The sequence below is a fragment of the Bidens hawaiensis genome, unplaced genomic scaffold, assembly GCF_021521415.1.
Source record: "Bidens hawaiensis isolate Kalapana, Puna unplaced genomic scaffold, B.hawaiensis_p1.1 tig00000055_1, whole genome shotgun sequence".
Classification (NCBI taxonomy): Eukaryota; Viridiplantae; Streptophyta; class Magnoliopsida; order Asterales; family Asteraceae; genus Bidens; species Bidens hawaiensis.
Genome location: NW_027491016.1, coordinates 5,920,001 through 5,940,407, shown reverse-complemented (window position 1 = coordinate 5,940,407; position 20,407 = coordinate 5,920,001). Strand labels below are relative to the sequence as shown.

Sequence of the window (20,407 nt, the reverse complement as noted above, 5' to 3'; positions counted from 1 at the left end):
AGGAGTTTCATAGATGTAAAATTCTGTAAGTTAGCTAAAATGACATGTAGTCGTGTGCCTGAAACGTTTATGGTAGAAACGGCTAGTGATACTTTTGTTAAGATTATGAGAATGGTTAAGGACGGTAAGATAGAATTAGAGGGACGTGAGTTCCCTGCTACTCTTTATGTAATGACCTTAGGAGGATTCGATGTTGAAACGGGAACATATCACCATGGATTTCATAACTAAGCTACCGCGTACAGCTAACAATCATGATACCATCTGGGTGGTTGTGGACTGTGATGCGCTTAAAGTGGTATATAAAAATAATGCAATAGATCAACCTAGCACAACGAGTAATAAAAACCTAGAATACCCTAAACCAAACCACTAGCAAAAGGCAAGTGTACCTATCGGGTGTATAATAGCTCTGGGAAGTCCGGGAATATCGAACCCTAGAGACACTAATTAAATTAACGAACTAGATTCTAAAAGCTAAATAAATGAATAATAAAGAAAAAGATTTGTTTTTAGATTTTTATTTATTTTATTTTAAAACTAATTATTACTTAGACTAATTAATTAAGCTAAAGTGAATTAATAAATTAAACTTAAAAGTCTAAGACTTAGAGGAAAACACTAATAAGAAAGGCGTTACCTAGGCTTGAAATCCTATTTGTGAATTTTGGATGTTTATCGGCTATGGAAACTGTGATGGAACCGGGATCTAAAGATACGACGCCCTAGACATCCTAGTGGATCCCTGATCATTCTCTTGGTGTCACCTAAAAGGAATACCTAAGGTGCGTATGAAGCAAACCGGTTGGTTGGATTAACTCTCAGACTCTCCAACAATATTAAAGTACTCTAATGACTAGATCACCTCTCAGTCTCACTAATCACAATACATCCGGGAGTGTAAGGGACGTAAGGAGTAACCTAAAGATGCTTAAAAAGACTTAGGATATCAAAAAAAGACAATAATGGGGAAATCCACTCTCGTGTAATCTATGCCCATCGCGCCTAATGAATAAGACAACCCCAACTATCTATTACCTCTCAGTCTCAAGATAGGTAGAACACTTAAAATCTCTAAACCCTCAAACAATAGTTCCAATGGATTATGTCGACTATAAACCATAAACTAGTTACGAACACACAGTAGGTAACCTAATATGCGTCTACACAATGAAAGACTTTCACAAAGACACATATGGAACAATTGAATAAAAGTAAATTAATAATAAGTATGCATATTCATCTTAAAAGCATCAAAAAGTTGGTTAAAATAATATTAGTCCAGCACCAATAACCAATAAAATCGACAAGTAATCCAAAGTTCAACAAATATTCATTCAAAAACCTAGGCAACTAATTAGGTTTTAGCCAATAATCATGTTCAAAAAACTAGAATAAATAAGTTCACCACCCAAGTTCATAACAAAGGATAATGAAGTTAAACCAAGAGAACCGTGTTTAAATGAGTTGGTGTGAACCCAAACACCTCGGAGATAATCCTGACTTGCGGCTGCTCTTTTAACCTGGCTGCCTCTTTTCTGTCTTCTTCTGTTCTGCCGACCAAAATGGTGTATCCCTTTGACTTCCATAAAGAAAAATAATTAATGGAGCTCTCTTTTATCTTTTAATATAACATGTATGGCGGCGGCTCCATGTGACCCCTGCTCCACGAAAAAGAAATTGAATTCCTCCGCTGCCTCCCTCTTGTGTAGGTTATATCATTCTTTTTAAAAAAAAAAAAAGTAAATTCGGTTCATAAAAATCAATCTCGGCCTCACATCACAATCATATTATCCTAAAAGTGAATTAATTTTAAAATTTCACAATAGCCCCCTTAGGTTTCCCTTCATATTTATTGAGTTCCCAAAGTACTTTCTATTAATAGTTTCGTATGACCACTTTAATATGCGCACTGAGCAACGGCGTTTACGAGAATTTGGGGCGTTACAACACCAAGCTTCAATTATGTATCTTTAATGCACCATAACCTGAAATTCAAAAGCATGCTTAAAGTACCCACTTTCTTACTAGTAAACTAAAAGAGCTAAATATAAAAATTATACACGACTTATTCATTCGTTGGTCTCAATATAATTAAAGTACTCCATTTTAACTCATAGTCTCTAAAAACCATTAAACTCGTATGTGAACCAAATATTAATAATATTCAATAAAAACTTGGCTCAAAAGTAATTAAAAGTAGGGAATATTTATATAATAATATGTATATTTTAGACCACATCAGACTGTTTGACTAAGAGTGCTCACTTTCTGCCTATACGAGAGGCCATCTTATCAGAAACGTTAGCGAATGTGTTCATCAAAGAAGTCGTAACGAAGCATGGAGTGCCATTGTTAATCGTATCTGACAGAGATACACATTTCACTTCCTGATTTTTGGAAGAGGTTTCATGAAGCAATGGGAACGAGATTGAACATCAGCACGGCGTATCATCCTCAAACAGATGGGCAGTCTGAGCGGACTATCCAAACCCTTGAGGATATGCTACGTGCATGTGTGTTAGATTTTGGAGGAAGTTGGGACGATCATCTTCACTTAGCAGAATTCTCTTACAATAATAGCTATCATTCGAGCATTGATATGCCTCCTTTTGAAATGTTGTACGGTAGACGTTTTAGAACTCCTGTATGTTAGGGAGAGATTGGTCAGAAGAAGATGGGTAGTTTAGAAGTTATGCAAGAAACCTCCTCGAGGTTTGATCAAATCAAAGCAAGGATGCGAGCTGTTCAAGACCATCAAAAGTCTTATGCCGATAAGCGGCGACGACAGATCGATTTTAACGTTGGCGACAATGTGATGCATAGGGTCTCGCCGTGGAAGGGTATCATTCATTTTAGGAAGAGAGGAAAGTTGAGTCTAAGATATATTGGACCCTTTAAGATCATAGCTCGTGTAGGAGAAGTGGCGTATAAGCTCGATCTACCTGCAGAACTGGAAGGGATTCACTCTACCTTTCACGTTTCTCACTTAAGGAAATGTCTTGTTGATGACATGTCTCACGTGCCGTTAATGGACATAGAAGTAGATGAACGATGGAATTACATCAAGCAGCCAGTGGAGATCGTTGACCGGAAGGATAAGCAACTTCGTCACAAGGTTATTCCGTTAGTTAAGGTTATTTGGAAACATCGAAAAGGAGCTGATGTTACATGGGAAACGGAGGAGGAAATGCGTAAGTTCTATCCTCAGTTGTTTATGTAATAAATAGGTATCGGGGATGAAAACTTTTTAAGGAGGGAAGACTTTTAACGTCTTCGTTTCGTAGTTTATTTAAATGAATAATATGAGCTTATTTTAGTCGTATGTCGTGTTACGTTATTTAATTGAATTAATTAATCATAAGATGAGAGGAAGAGATTAGAAAGATTTATGGGCTTGAACACTATTATGGGCTTAAAGCCTTGAGCTTAACCTATATAAACAAGCCAAAACCCTAAGTATCATTATTACCTCAGCATTTCCTTTAACATCCCAATCATCAGACACACATACTCATCACCCCAGTACACAAACATTCCTCCAATCCATTCAAAGATTTATTAAGCTCATTTATTATTACCAAAGAATCAAATATCAATCTATCCTAATCTACAAGGTATGTTTTAAGATTAAGAGTTATCATTTTCATCTTTTGTTCTTGATTCTAAGATAATAATAACCAAAATGAACCTTGTAAGATTTGGAACGAAACGAACCAAGCCAAATCGACATAAACGAACTTTAATGGAACCAAGTAAGAAAGCCGGTTTCGGTTTAAAGTGATACGGCATATGTATATAAAGATATGCCAAACTTGGTGCTAGTAAAATGAAACCCGGTTCAAACAATTAATAGGATTCGGACCTGAGTTCGGCTTGAATGAGGTTAAGGATGCTCGACCCGACTCATGAGATTGAGTAGAATCTGGTCCGAGCTAGAGTAAAGGTAATCGACTCAAGTCGACTCAACTGAAACAAGGGTTAGAACCCTCCTTTCGGATTGAACGGATAAAGGGGGCTTGGCCCAAAAAACTTTGACTCGAGTAAATCTAGTCGACAGGATCTGGCGGCTCGACTCGAGTAGTTCAATCGGATCGACCCAAGTCGAGTCAAATGGACTCAGGTGAGACTCGAACCGAATTTAATTGAGCCGAATGAGATATGAGACTCGACCCGTTTGCTGGACTCGAGTGGAATTATGTGACTCGAGTCAAACCAGCCGAGTTGAGGCAGTAGTTCGGCTCGAGCAGAACATTCGAGTCGGTAGGGAGGCCTAACTCGGCTCGAATGTGTATAAGGAGATGGAAGTCGACTCAATTGAAACATGGACTCGACTCGTTTCTATGCTCGAAGCAAATGAAAAACTCGACTGGAATGATACTCGGGCCAAACAACTCGAGCGGATCTGGGAACTCGAGTGAATTGTAAACTCGACTCGAAATCTCTGTTGCTTGAGCAGGTTGGACCCGAACTCAGCCCCCTTGCTAACTCCGGCTTCACCTTTTCTGGTTGTCGTTGCCATGGCCGCCGGATTTATGAGGAGGCGGTGGTGTTCTCTGATGGTGAAGATAAGGAGGGTGGGAGAGGGGTTGGTTATAAATATTAGGGGGAGGGGGTATAAGTGTAGATATATAATAATAATAATAATAATAATAATAATAAAAAAAGATAATGATTAGAATGGAAACTGAGACCCGACTCGTTTAGCACCCGTAACCCGACTCATACAAAAACCAAAACCCGTAGACTTATTGATGTGTGAAAAGAGTGTATAATATTTTTAACCAAGTTTTACCGAATTCACCTAAAAAAACCACACAATCGGCAAGTGTATCGGTCGTTATGTAGCTAGCAAGTAAGAACGGATATCGAACCTAGGACACTATGGGTAAATTCTAATTATTAAACCTAAAATGATTACTAATCTAGACTTTCTTTTGATTTTTAGATTTTTTTTTTCTTTTTAAATATTAATTAAACTAAATTGCTTAACTAATTAAAACTTAAACTAAAAACAAAACTTTAATAAAAATCGGGTTTTACTCAAATGTGAGAAACGACTATCTAGGTAATGGAATCCTACTAGTTAAATTAATAGCTAACGAACTTGACTTGGTTGAAAAACAATATCTAAAAAATATGACACTAAAGACCACTAAAGTACGCTAGATCACCTCCCGGCCTCACCAACGACACCTTAAAACTCTAATGACATGTGGAGCTCAATTGTTAAAGGTTTGGATCACCTCCCGGTCTCACCTTACCTAATAATACTATGGTACCCCGAAACCCAAATCACCTCCCGGTCTCTTTGAATACAATATATATAATATAAATGGGGTATTTTTAATTAATTGGAACACGACTTGCATCACAATAATCTAAAGGGACCTAGGCTAACTCACTCCCGCGCAATTGGTACCCAAACCCGCAAAAGACAAAGATGACACAACACTAAATTGCCTCCCGGCCTCTCTAGATATAGAATAATAAAATCTAATCCGCTCTCTATAATTACTCCTACGATTTTTTCGACCATAAATCGCAAACAAGTTGAAAACACAAAGTAGTCATGCATCTAACAATCACCAATGACTATGAAACACAAGTGGAATAATTATTAAAGCAAAAATCGGATTCAATTATGCATATATATTGTGAACAAACCAACTAAAAACTTTACCATAACACTAAATCAACCAACGTCAAATAAAAATTTGTCAAACCATCAATATAACATAGTGTTCAACCAAAACCTAGCTAGTTAAAAATATTTAGCTACTCATAGAAAAAGTATGAGACAAAAATTATATAAAGATCATGGTTCATCGTAAAAGAAAGTAAATAACGTTGACCTGCCTGCTTCTTAATTTTCTTCTCTTTTTCTGAACGTGAAAGAATATTTGTTGGTGTTGACTTTTTTTTTTCTTTTTTGTCTTCCTCTCCTTGCGGCTGTTTCTGTCAAAACTCACCAAAGAAACTTTCTTTGACTTTTTCTTTTCTTATTGATTTGCTTTGGTTGTGAGATGCTTCTCTCGATCTTTCTTTTTCTTTCCGTCGCTGCCCCTTCTGTATGATATATATTTTTTTCTTTTTCTTTCTTATATAATAATAATAATCTTCTAGGGTTCTTGTTCTTTAGCCCACAATAAAGCCTATGGCCCACGAACTAGTTGACAGCCCAAGAGTAATTCATGTTAGCTTCATCCGTCTACAAGTCCAACCAGATAAGAAAAATAAGTAAACCGTATCAATTCAAATAACTTAAGTTTGGGTTACTTTCTTTTCTTTTTTTTATTTTGTCTTTTTATTTTCATCGTAACTTACAATTATTAGCTTCTTTTTTTTTAAATTTTATTTTAATTACTGGAAATCATGAATTATTAACATTATGCAAACTTGGGTTTATTATGTTTAGTAAAAAAAATGCTCTAATTTAGCTCATTGTCTCTTAGAAACTGAAAAACCCATATATGAACCAATTAGGAGTATATACAATAAAAACCTTGCTCAAAATACTTGAAAGTATAGGAATATTTATATAATATTATATATATTTTTAGACCACATCACTTGTTTAAGAAACCATTAACTCGTAACCTCGTTAAGGAACGTTAAAGTAATAAAGTAAGATCACGTTAGAAGGTCGGTTCGTTAACCGATAAAGTCGGTTTTCTTAACATAAAAACATAAAAGAATAAAAGATAGAAAAGTAATATGTGTTATTCGATGAACAGTTAGTCGAGCTCAGTTAAAGAAAGACATTACAATTAACTCCGAACATAACCGACTACAGGTGAGTTCTAGCCCCTTTCTCTGTGACGTTTTTCGTGGCTTTGTGCATACTCCTTTGTGATAGTTGAAACATTTATCCTAAGTGATAAGTGTAAGATACGTGTATGATTGTGCATTGAATGTTATTATTATATAATGTTTATATAATGAATGTGTGTATATATATATGTATATTATATATACATGAGACAGGTAAAGTATGCACGTACAATAATGGAAGTATAAAAGAACGTATGGATAGTTGACGGGACACGTATGGTTGTATGGTTATGCGAGGCAAAGGGACCAGACCCTAATAATATCTAAGATTAGAGGGATCGGACCTTATTAATATCTGAGATAGAGGGACCAGACCCTGAGAATATCTGAGATAGAGGGACCAAACCCTAAAAATATCCAAGATAGTAGAAGTAGGATAGTTTACGGTATACCATAGGAATGTAGAAAAGAAAGTGTGTAAATACGTATGTATGTATGTAAAGTATACATGACTGAATAATAGCAAGTAAAGTATGAAATACGTATCTTCGGACGCGTATAAGTATGGACGTGAATGTTTTGTATGTTAATTGATTAACTAGAACTCACTCAGCGTAGCTAACGTTTAGTATGCACGCAGGTGAGTAGGATGAGGCAGGTTGCTTAGAGTGGGACACGTGGCAAATAAAAGAAGACTGGCATCGAAGAAAAGAAGAGTCATGTATTATTTATATTTAATGTTTAAGATTTATTTTATTTCCGTTTAAGACAAGTATTTAAGTTATGTAAGAATGGTTGACTTTATTCCGCGAAATGTTTTAATTAACTATGATTTTCCGAATTATGTGAATGAGTAAATCCAACCCAAGCAAAAATAGGGCACCTAGGATCAGGGCCTTACACAACATGCTGAACATCAACAAGCTGAAGTTCAACCATGTTGCAGGTCCACTTTCAGAAAACAAAACCAACACTGTTATGGTTCACAAAATATTTAACAATTACTTGCTGCACAAAATATTATAACAAACACAACTTGATCAATGAAAACAATCCACCCAAAATTGAAAAATTCAAACCATTCATCCAAACTTGAAATATCCAACAATCAAACATTAATTCAAACAAAACTTGAAACAATCCAAACTTGAAAAACCAAACGAAAAAAAAAATCTAGTTTCATTACCATTGAAAACTTAAAACAATCCAACGACGTGTCTCTTCCATCTTCATTTGATCTTCATCTTACCGATTTGCTCAAAAACATCTAAAAAGGGTAAAAATTAGTAATTGAAAAAACACGAGTCGAACATGAATATCTAAAATGAATAATTACCTTTTGCAAACTCCTCGTCTTTCAGTAAATCCTTAAACTCATTAATCTCCTTTCGTCCCTTTCGTATCCAATCTTGGGTACAGATTATCGCCTCAACTATATTAGGAGATAACGAACTTCTATAAGAATCTACTACTCGTCCGCCGGTGCTGAAAGCCAACTCCGAAGCAACTGTTGAAACAGGAACAGCAAAGATATCTGGTATAAAAAAATAACACATATTTAATTGTAAGAATAAGAACACAAGTTTTTATTAAAATTACCTTTAGCCATCTTTGAAAGGGTTGGATATCTAGCCGAATTCACCTTCCACAATTGTAAAATATCAAAATTGTCGTCCGAGGGTTCAACGCCGTCCATGAGATATTTTTCCAATTCTGACTTCTTGCCAAAGGACTGATTACCACCACCCCGAAATTTTTCAAATTTAGCCATCCAAGAACAATTACCCGATCGAGTTTCTTTAGGTTTATTTTTCTATCCTTACGGGATTGCTTAAACCAGTTTGATAAAAAGTCTTATACTCTGTTATCAATAATTACATTTTGGCTTGCACAACATCAACCATATCACCTAACATTTTTTTAGAATCTTCTTCGCTCATATCTTCCATCAACTCAACAACTTTTTGACAATTGAATTGTATTATGTCAAGCTTCAGTCTCGGATCCAAAATAGCCGCAAACTCGAACAACGCATTTTTCTTTTCTTTATCATCAAAATACTTATCAAACTTATGTTTCATCAATGATACCAATCTTCATCAATTCAAAGTTATCGTTACTGTTTTTAAACATATCATCTAAGGTATCATGAATGCCCATAACGTTAGCATATAATAAGCAACCACATATGTTGAACAAGAAACATCAACCATTTTGCAATTGAATCCTTCTAGTAAAGATGCCATTTTTTTGGCATAATCCCAATGATAATGATCGGGAACTTCACCTAACCCCTTCCGAAAATTAGAATCCTTACGAGCATATAAATCAAAAGCCTTATCGAATTTAATAGCCCGTTCTAACATATCATAGGTGTTGTTCCACCCAATGCAAACATCTAGGGATAACAAAGCTTTTGAGTCTACTTTTTTTTTCACTAGCACATGTTTTAAACTTTGAAAGCCTAGCAGGTGAGTGCCTAACATATTTGAACGCATTGCGAATACAATCAATAATATCATCTTGTGCTTTCAACCCCTCTTGCACAATTAGGTTTATTATGTGGGCTAGACAACGGACATGTAGATACTTACCTCTACTAAACAAATTTGGCAACCTACGTTTCAATTCTATAGCTGTAGCGTCATTACACGAGGCATTATCCATTGTAAATGTCATTACACGCTCTATTCCCTATTCATCGAGGCACTCCTCGATGACCGTTGCAATATTCTCACCCTTATGACTATCTATTGGTTTAAAGTTGATTATTCTTTGGTGATAAACCCAATTATCATCAATAAAATGTGTTGTCAAACACATGTAGTTGACACACTGGTTCAAAGTTCAAGTGTCTGTTGTAAACGACACTGTTTGCTTGTTTTTCACAAAAAATCTTTTAACTTTAGTTTTTCATCTAAATAATAGTCAAGAATATCACGGGCTACTGTCCATCTAGAGGGGATGTTAAAACTTGGACAAAGGGCCTCCATGAATTCCCTAAACCCCTCATGTTCGACAAAAGAAAATGGAAGTTCGTCCACAATGATCATTTTGATCAACAATATCCTGACTTTTACGGGATCGGACTTCCATGTTTTCAAAGTACTCAGATCATTATCACCTTTTTTTTGTAACTATATTACTTTGATCTATCATAGCATTTGGATTTTTAGGGCACCTAGGAATGTGCTTACCTAATGAAGATGTGCCATTATTCTCAGAGTCTGCACACAATACTTTGTTACAGTAGTTGCATCTTCCTTTCCTAAGCCCGTTACGATATATTTCTTCAAAATGGTCCCCAAACAAAAGAAGAGTTCTTTCTTTTTTTGGCTTGTCGTTTCGTGGTTGTTTTCCTATTCATGGATTTTTTTCCCATTCTCGGGTTTTTTCCCATTGTCGAGCTTGCCTCCGCTTTCAGTCCTTTAACTGTCGTCGCTCAGTATGAGTTGTGGTTCTTGTGAATCCATATCCATCTACAACAAACAATTAAATATTAACAGATTGTATTCTGGAGCTCGATGTACATTGTAACAGATTTTATATATATAGATTGTATATTATATATATATATATATTGAAGATACTTTTACATTTATGTCATCACGAGCACAAACTCGTTTAACTTTATGGATTTAAAGAGATCATAATACTAAAGAACAAACCAGGATCAGACATTGCGGGATCGATTAAAACAAAATAAAAATTGATGGCTGAATCAAAATAAGAATGAATCAAAATAATTGATGAAGAACAACATACCTCATAATCAGGTTCAGACATTGCCGACTGAATCAAAATAAGGTTGATTGTTGAATAAAGTGAAAAAGAAACTGCCATCAATTCACTTCAACCCTAATTCGATAATATAAGCTGCAAATATTTGGGGTTTCCCCAAATAGAAGGTTTGTTGCGACTTTTACGCTTCATGGAGGAGGGCGGGAGTCAGTTGTTGTTTAATCTTCACGGGTTAACGGGCGTTTATGTTTTCCAGCGGGTTTTAACCGGATCGGATCGTTTCCCGATTATCTCTTATTTACAGAACCGGAACCCGGATATATATGCTACTATCGGGTAGGTTTCGCGGGTTAGGTGAACCGGGTTCACTGGTTTGGCGCCCATTTTCTGCACACCCCTAGCTATAACGAAGAAGTTATGGCCAAAACAGTGCAGGTGGGGGCTGCCACTGTAAGGCAGAAGGTGTGGACCATAGGCTACGGTCGCTTGGGTGGATAAACACGATATTTTGGGTTTTTCTTCCATATTTAAGCCCGGTTCAACCCTAGGTCGGCTATGCTTCATACCCTAACATATTTGGGCGATTTTGGGGCCATTCTCCACCATCTTAACACCTCTCAATCACCATAATCATCCATGGTTTCATCCTTCCGATCCATAATCGAGCTAATTATGATGAAGAGGCAAGGCTTAACCACTCGTGACCACTTCAGGTGTAGGGTTTGCATATGAACTGATTATTTTTATGAACATTACATGTATTGGGATTTAGTTTTGATTAATCTTTTGGTTGATTGAATCTACATGTTTATTGGAACTGATTAAACAGTTGTGTTTTTGGGATTTTCGTTTATCATCAATTATTTGGTTTGTGTTCATCAACATTTAGGACTAAGTTATAATCGTCATTGAACCTTTACCATTAATCATTTATAGATGCTAAGTTTTATATTAATGAACTGGTAATTAGATAGACCGTGTTCAGTTATGTCAATTTTTCGGATTAAGTTCTGTGAATCATCATAACCAAACTATTGTGTCTAGTAATCATTTATCTATTCTAATGATAAATCATGTCTATGTGATTTCCCGACTTGTATAAATTATTGTCAGTTAATTTAATGCATATCCCGAACCTGAAGTGTAGTCACTGTTTTCTTAAATTGTTTTACAACCAAATTACTTTCCAAACCGCTTGACATCGTTTGTCCACCCTAGTATAATTAATTTAAAAGCATTAAAATTGATTAGCACTTTCCACTGATTCCCTATGGATTCGACACCTTACTTTTCCTTGCTAGTAAAGATATTTTATAAATGTTTTTGATTGACCTTTCGACATCGATCAAAATGGCGCCGTTGCCGGGGAATCAACGCGTAAAGAGCTAGTTTAGTAATTTATTTTTTGTTTTTTTATAGTTATTCGTTTGATTTTGCGCGAGGTATTGGTGTGTCTCATGTGTTCAAGTAACTCAAGATGATGTGGAGTTGGATTTATGACCCAGTTGAAGGATACAAGGCCGTGGAGGACAACGAATCGTACCCTCCATTTTCATATCATGAACCACCTTCACCAAACCTTCAAGGCTATAGCAAGTCAGGTAATTATAACCGACGGAACTTTAATCAGCAAGGTCGTAACAATTAGTACCAAAATTATTCACCGCCTCCACCTGATGATCACGAGTATTATGAGGCAGCTGATGAGTATGATAGTGATGGGCCCGAGACGCCAACGTTTTTAAGTTATCGAGAGGAGGAGGAATACTATTATGATGAGTACCCACAACCAATATATGAGGAAGTCACTCAACATTATATCATGGTGGTACGTATCAAAGGAATTATCAGCAAGATCAAGAAGATTCCTCGGGTAACAATGAAGAGTCTATGAAGATGTTATGGATTTTCTAAAGAAGATGAAGAGAGATCAACAAGCTCAGAATAAGGCTATAAATGAAAGGTTAGAGATTCAGGAAATGTCTACTGTTGCCCAAGATGAACTGATGAGTTAACTATTAGAAGAGCTAGCCCAAATTAAACGCAAACGAGAGAAGTTGGCTAGTGGTTTCATGGTGGATGATGAAGTGATAGATGAGGTTCAGGGACTTTCAGAGCACGAAGTGGAGGAAGAGGTTGTGGAGATTAATACCACACCAACTCCATCAATTACTAATGAGTCAATGAATGTTGCGATTGTGGTTAAAGATGATGATATTGAGGGACACAGTTCAGATCATTTAGGGCATGAAGTTGAAAGTTTATACCCTATTGAAGACATAGCAACCTTTAAAGAACCGGTGATTGAAGTAACCCGGGTGAATTCCAACCGTTCTCCCATTTGGTCACACATATAAATGAAGATCGGGGTGATGGTTCATGTTTAAGGAAAAGGAAGGTGGGTTTGGAAGACCTTGAACAAAACATGATGAAATGGGCCCATATTGGTTATACTAACGTGTCCACCACAAGAAAGAAAGTCTGGACACAACACCTTAACTACCGAGCATACACGGGGAATTGGTGAGAAAATGCTCGGTTCACCCCCGAACAACATTTGATGCTTCGAAGATAAGGAACGGTGCTTGGGCTAGACGTGTTAGCTATTGGGCATATGTGGGAAATTCAAAAGGAAAATGTGCTTTTGCACCGGCCCGTACTGGTTCACTAGAGATGCTGATCATGAAAGGAGAAGCACAACCTTGGCATCTTAACTACCGAGCTTGCGTGGGAAATGCGGTAGGAAAATGTTCCATTAGACCACCACAACCGCAAAATGAGGTAACGGTCCGGCTGAAGACCTTAACAAAAAATTAGCGCTGACCGGGAGGAAACCCGACCTTTTATTTTATTTTGTTTTGTTTTTCTTTATTTTTTTTCGTGTTACTTTTTGCTTGTATTTTGCAGTCATACTAAACCTTAAGTGTGGGGAAGTTCATGGTGGTCTAGTCATGATTCGATGGAGCATATAGTGTAACATCGAAGTTCAAGGAGTTCGGGTCAAGTATGCAACTATACTTATCAGCAGGACCCGTTTGACAAGAGAGATTCGAATCAGGTGCATGTGTCACTTTCCTGTACTTTGGTTGTTAAAATTTTTAAAGTTCTTGTATACTACACTTAATTTTTAACAGTAAATTACATTGGGGACAATGTAAAGTTTAAGTATGGGGATGCAGGATTGGAGTTGAAAGGTGGAAAATGTTAAAAATGTCCCAAATTAAATTTTTTTTTTTTTGCAAAAACAATGGAAAATGATAGAAAAACTGGAGCTGTTGTAAAAATTTATAAAAATTTTAAAAAAATAATAAATAAAAAATATTAAGAATAATAATAAATAATAATAGTAATCATTATAAATATCAATAACACGCTTAATTTGGGATGTGTCGGTAGGCTTAGCCTTTAAGAATGAAAGGACGGTTTGGTTGTTGACTTAATTGAACTTTTAATTGATTGATTTTAATGGGAAACATCTTCTTTGTTTGTTTAGCTAAGCCTGTATAAGGACGGGGATGAAAGGTCCGGCCATACTCAAGCCTTTTGTTAGATTTGATCATCAAAAGAAAATTTTAAAATATGAATAGACTATTGAACGATGCTTGGATAGGCTTAACGTTAGACTATGCTAGATGGCTTGTGATATATATACATAACGAAAATACTTCTAGTTTAAGTGGTTAACGCTTCATAGGTGTATGGTTTTACAACCTTAAATCCTGTATTGAGGGGATGCTCTAGGGTTCGGAGACCATGGGTCTTTATGCGGTATATCATCTGGGTATTCATATCTGGGTATTCATCTGGGCGATATTGACCCCAATATTGCCCAACTCTGATCCTTAAAAGTTAAAAACATATATACCAAATAAAAATAAAAACTGAATTAAATAATAATTTAATAAATTCAAACACATTATTTCCATCAAATTATAAAACATATCTAACACTCCAAATAAGAAGGTGTTTTGTAGTTGAGCCTCCTCCTTTTACTAGTAGTTGACCCAACTCCTGAATCTTCACTTTCATTGTAATTCAAGCATGCTGCTTCCAACACACCTATAGGACTTTGTGGCAATGTACCACTCTTTATGCTCTTGGTACAACCATTACTCAACTCATTCACTAGCTCCACACATTTAAGAACCCTCTCCTGCAATAACCCATGCCAAAAAATAAAAAATTTAATTAGCATGACTTAAAATCAACAATCTTAAACTCTTTCATAGAAAAATATCTAGACATCATAATATCATATAATCATTACCTTTTGAACATGTTGAAGGAGGGCATCCATTTGAGATTGTCCGACTACATAAACCGCTACTCCTGCTGCTATCTCAGAAGGTCTAAACTCCAAGAAGTCGCTTCCTATATAAAATGACCATTTTACCCTTTTGTATCATAAACACTGTATTAGACAAAATGCAACTAGTAATAAGTTAAATACCATGAATTAAGGATAATATGAGTTGGGTCGATCTCGAAATTAAAGAACTTGACATCGGTTGACCACAATCAAGTTTCCCAATGAACGTGTCAATGAAAGAAAATGGTGTCACTGTTTGCATCCTCCAATTCAATGTGGTCAGCACAAGAAGCTCCATGTTTTGGATGGTTTTTGCTCCAAACACAAAACTCGATTCGCAAATCTGCAAATTCATTCATATTCTCAACATCAAAACCACATTTAGTTTGACCCCATAAAAAAATTCAGCATTTGTATTAAATCAAGAAGTTGAACCTGCAAATCAAGAATTAGGGGTGGTTTGGTCTCTTCCATTTTGGATGCAAGTGATAAGCAGGCTACAGCTAGCAATTGCATCATCCAAGCTTTGTCTTTCTGTTCATTAAATAGCAAACTAGCATTCACATTCATAATACATAATAAATTAATTAAACAATATACATAATAATTGTGAAATAAATACTTACAGGAAATTGATAAACTCCATGAAATCTATCCAAGTAGTTGATAGATAAATATGCACACAAAGGTCCAAAATTGAAATGAGCATGAAACTGGTCAAAGTCAAAATCAGCCAAAAAAGAAAAAAGCAACTAACTTTCCACAAATTCCTCAAAAATCTATTATCCTAAATCATAAAAATCCCTAATTCCCTACAAAATTCATCAAATTTAAAATAATAAAAAAAAAATCAAGAATGAGCATACCTTCATAATCCAATCAACTACTTGCTGTCTTGCAACCAAATCCAACTTCCCATTTCTTAATTTCTCCAAATAATCAAAACCCACAAACTGTTGACATTCTTTCTCAATCAACAAACCCAAACACTCATCACTCTGCACAGGTAAATCAAGAACAGAGCACTCTGTTTCAAGATTCTTAATAAAGCATTGGTTTTTATTAACAACTATATCATCAACATTGTTCTGATCACCATGACCATCTTCATCATCATCATAGCATATGCTATTATTATCTTCTGCACATAGCAAATTTGATAGCAGGCAATTAGCCATTAACAAAAGCTTAAAGAACATACACGGCAAATTAACAGTGCTCAATATGTAATTGAGTGGTTCAATAACGGAATTGATATAATAAATGTGGAATTAAAGTGGGTGTTGATTTGATTGAAGATTGGATGAGACGCAAGCTCTCTTTGCGGTGTATTTTACTCTCAATCAAGAAACAGAGTAAAATAAAGAGCAAAGAATGCGGCGTTTGCTGAGGGACTGTGGAGGGTTTTTAGTTTATATAGATTAACGCAACTGTATGTATGTGTATATATATTTACACATACCTTGTATGTGTAGACTAGTATAAATGGTAAATACTAAATATATTTTTGTACCCACTATACTGTGTTATAAATAGTAAATAATAGAGTTACTCGTACTACACATTTAGTTTGTTCAAGTAGTACAAACTACAAAGGGGATGGTTCGGTTTAGTTAATTTTAATGGAATTTATGGGTTGGCCGGTAAATAAGGTTTTATGAAAAATAAAATTGTTTTAGTGTCATAGCGTTGCAAGTTGGATGAGTCGGCTGAACATACTAAACCAGTTCAAAGTTGACGTTTGCTAGGTTGACTTGTCTTTTTTAACACGGAATTGTGTATTAGATGGTTAATTTGCAAGTTTAGTAAAAGAGTTGGTTTAAAACGGTTTAAATTTTATTTTTATTATTATTATTATTATTATTATTATTATTTTGGTATTTAAGGGTTTTAAATATATTAAATATAGTGATAGTATGAAATTAGTTAAACTATGTGTTGTGATTTAAATAATCACTAAAACTTATTCTATCATATTACATCATTTAGTTCTGACTATACACCGACTGGAGATAAAGCCAATGCTGAGGGCAATTGATCATGTTGTAGTGGGTGAGCCAATAGCGTTTGTCAAGGCATTTACTCCATTCCCACAATCGCCCATTAGAGCCCGTGACCCAGCTCATGCCTCATCATAGCTCCCCAACTAGCTTGAATCTGTTGTGGAATGCCCGAGTGATGTGGCAGCAAGGAGACAATATCACCCATGCTGAAGCCTCATAACATATAGCCTAACTATTTGATTCTTATATATGAACTAGTTTTTCTACCGGGCAGCTGGCACAACCACAACATTGAAACATGGGCGTTGGTAAAACTTGAGCGTTACGACGATGAGTCGACACGAATTCGATCAGTATCAGCTACATTCGTTACGATATAGAATGATATCATTGGTAAAATTTGAGCGTTAAACCCAAAAAATTAATTCGTCAAATTAACATATAAGAAAACAAATTATGTAAGATGATGCTTTTTTGGTTGGCAAACCCAAAGAGTGAAAAAGTGCTTTCGTTGTTGTGAAAGAAGAAGCCTTCGTATCTTAATGCACGTATTTAATTTATTCGGAGCTATTAGAGCGGGATCCACTTTTTAGGGAATATGAGTCGAAGCAATAACAAGAATATTTCTAGTTTCATAATCCCTGGAGAGGCGGTTCACTAATAGACCCAGGGAGAAGTCATTTGACTTATTCACATCCAGATCATGAATGTTTGGAATCCATATTATGCAAGGAGACATTGCTTTTGCTAATTCGAAATGAAGGGTGATATAAAGTAGGTCTTCATCTTCAGGCATCATATTCATAGTTAGCGCATTCATGCTAGTTAGCAGTTCCGGCTCCATATCAAGGATATCATCACTAGCATCAGGCGGTGGTAAAACTCAAGCATTGTGGTCCCGAGCATTGAGGCGGTAACTTGACACGAATTTGGTCAGGTTTGATTATGCACATTATCCTACCGGAACAAAAAAAACGAAAAAATATAAAAATTGAGGTGGACCAACGACTAATTTTATTTATTATTATTTGGGGGGGGGGGTCGGTCGTAAACTTGAGCATTAGTAAAACCCAAGCGTTGTCGGTCATTGTCTTTAAATAAGGTCGCGAGTCTGTGTGAGCTCGGTTGGTTTCTTTTAGGTTTGTTATGGACTTATGGTACCAAAACTAAAACAAAAATAAAAAATTGGCATTTGATCGGCTCACATTACGTTTATTATGGTAGTTAAACTAAAAAAACAAAATTCATCAAACAGTACGGTGCCGCCAGGTTCGCTGCACCAAACTTCTTGTTTATATTATAGTAATAATTGTTTTTATTTTTACTTAAATTATATAGTTTAGAAAAATACATTGTTGTTATTTAATATTTATTTATAATTTTCTAGTATCTCAATCGGTTCGGTTTGGACGGTTGGTTTCAAAGTGTAAATAGTGAATCGAATCTTTATACGTGATACCCAATTTTTCAAACCGTAACCAAAATGGTTCACTTCTTGCACAGCCGAACCGGTTGGTTGCATTGGTTCGGATGGCTTTAATACCCCTACTTGTGCTAACAGGCATTAAAGGACATGTTAAGCTTTTATAATAAATGAATAGAATGCATTTTAATACTTACGTGTTCGTTTCAAGGATTTGGAAGGAATTCTAAAGAATGGGATTTTAAATCCCATGAATTGATATGTTCGTTTCATTAAATGAAAGAACGGGAATGGAAATTAAATCCCATCAAATCCCATATTTCATGGGATTTTAAAATCCCACCTATTTTATACGGATTGTTATGGAAAACATAAACCTCTTCAAAAAAAATTCAAAAAATTAATAAAAAAATCATAACTCAAAATATAAATCAAAAACGAAAAATGTAAAAAAAACTAAAACGTTTCCGCCGTTTCCCTTGTTCTTCAAAAACAAAAAAAAAACCGAGAATGAAGAAGATTCTAATTCCAATACATATTAACCAACCAAACACATGATAGGGATTCTCAAACATTCCATTCCATTCCAATTCCAAATCCAATTCCAATTCCTTTAAAAAAAGTCCGTGAAACGAACGTGCCCTTATGGTATGTTTGGTTGGGGGTAATGGAATGAAGGAGGAATGAAATGGAAGAAGGAATGAAATGGATTATTTCATTCATTTGTCTTGTTTGGTTAACCTATAGGAATGAAATGAATTATTACTTTATGTTTTTTGGTATCCTAAAAAATTGTACGATTGAAATAGAAATAATAAAAACATTCCTATCTCAAAATAATTTTTTTGCAAAAGAAAAAAAAAACCGCAATGACAACGGTAATGGTGTTAGCTTCGGCGACGAAAATGGTGGCGGCAGTAGCGACGGTGGTGGTGGTCAAGCGATGGTAGCATTGGTAGTCATGATGGCGATGGTAGGGTGGTGGTGATGGTCAGGCGGCGGCGGTGTCAATGTTTTTTTGTAACAACTCGGGTTTTCCACGTACGCACTTATATCCATAACCCGACCCGTTTTATGTTCGGGAAATTTTAATAATGAAAAGTATCGCGGTTATCGAGAAATTATTTTACAATTTATATGTATTTATTATATTGATTTAATATATATTTAAATTTGAAAGATATACGTTTTTAACCCGAATATAAACTTTTATCCACCATTGTTCCCACCTTCAATCTATAGGGACTAAAATGCAATTTCTTAACATTTCTTTATGATCCATTTACCAGACCCGTATCCATGACCCGTTAACCCAATTTTGTGACCCATTTAGTTAACTTGTACCACTTTTATCGGTCTAAACTCGGAATTGAATCTTTGTTGTGATTTCCTTTGCCATATGCGACTTAACCAATCTAGTTAATTAAGAAACAAGATCACAAACGATACGAATTGACTTATAAACCCGAACCCGCCTAACCTAGAATTTCATATATAACCTAGAGTTCATTATACTTCAATTGTTCGTGTCTGCACGTCCCTAATATGATCGTCTACTAAACCCCTAAGTCTAATTGCATTAATCTTGGCCGTAACTCCTGGTTGGATACCATTCTTTTCGCCGGTGATGAGGTCGTCATTCTCCATGGATTCATCATCATTCAAAGTAATTAAAATACATATATTGTTCGCCGAACATCAATAAACAAGAACCCGAAGTCAATTTAAACGAACGAATAACGTATTTAACGATTACATAATCTAGGGTTCATATCCGTACAGTATAATTGGGTTTCTAATCAGTACAGTATAAGTTATATTATTCTCATCCCATAAACAACTGATACACCAGCTCAGGTGTGTGTGTGTGCAAAACCTTCCGGCTGGCTGCCCGGGTTCGAGTCCCAGCTAGGCCAAGTTTTTGATATTTTTTTGTTTATGGGTTTAAAACTTGTTTTAATGATATATATTATATTATAATTAATATTAAATATTAAGTATACAATATTTTATCTATAAACCGACATCTTAAAGATTAAATGTATCGTGTCGGCTAGTTTCGCTATGAGTTTTTGACTTTTCGTGTGTAGATATATATATGTATGTATATGTATATATAATTCTTATTCATAATAAATCATTATTATTTTGTTTAAA

At 35.4% G+C, this 20,407-nt stretch overlaps 1 protein-coding gene across 1 annotated transcript; it reads right to left on the bottom strand.

The window, feature by feature from the left end:
• Positions 1–14,458: 14,458 nt before the first annotated feature.
• LOC143541619 (cyclin-D4-1-like) lies at positions 14,459–16,002 on the bottom strand. The gene is made up of 6 exons (XM_077034412.1): positions 15,691–16,002; positions 15,451–15,537; positions 15,260–15,358; positions 14,966–15,167; positions 14,783–14,886; positions 14,459–14,668 (listed from the first exon to the last, which is right to left on the bottom strand). Exons 1-6 carry the CDS (start codon positions 16,000–16,002, stop codon positions 14,459–14,461), a joined length of 1,014 nt encoding a protein of 337 aa, XP_076890527.1.
• Positions 16,003–20,407: the final 4,405 nt, after the last annotated feature.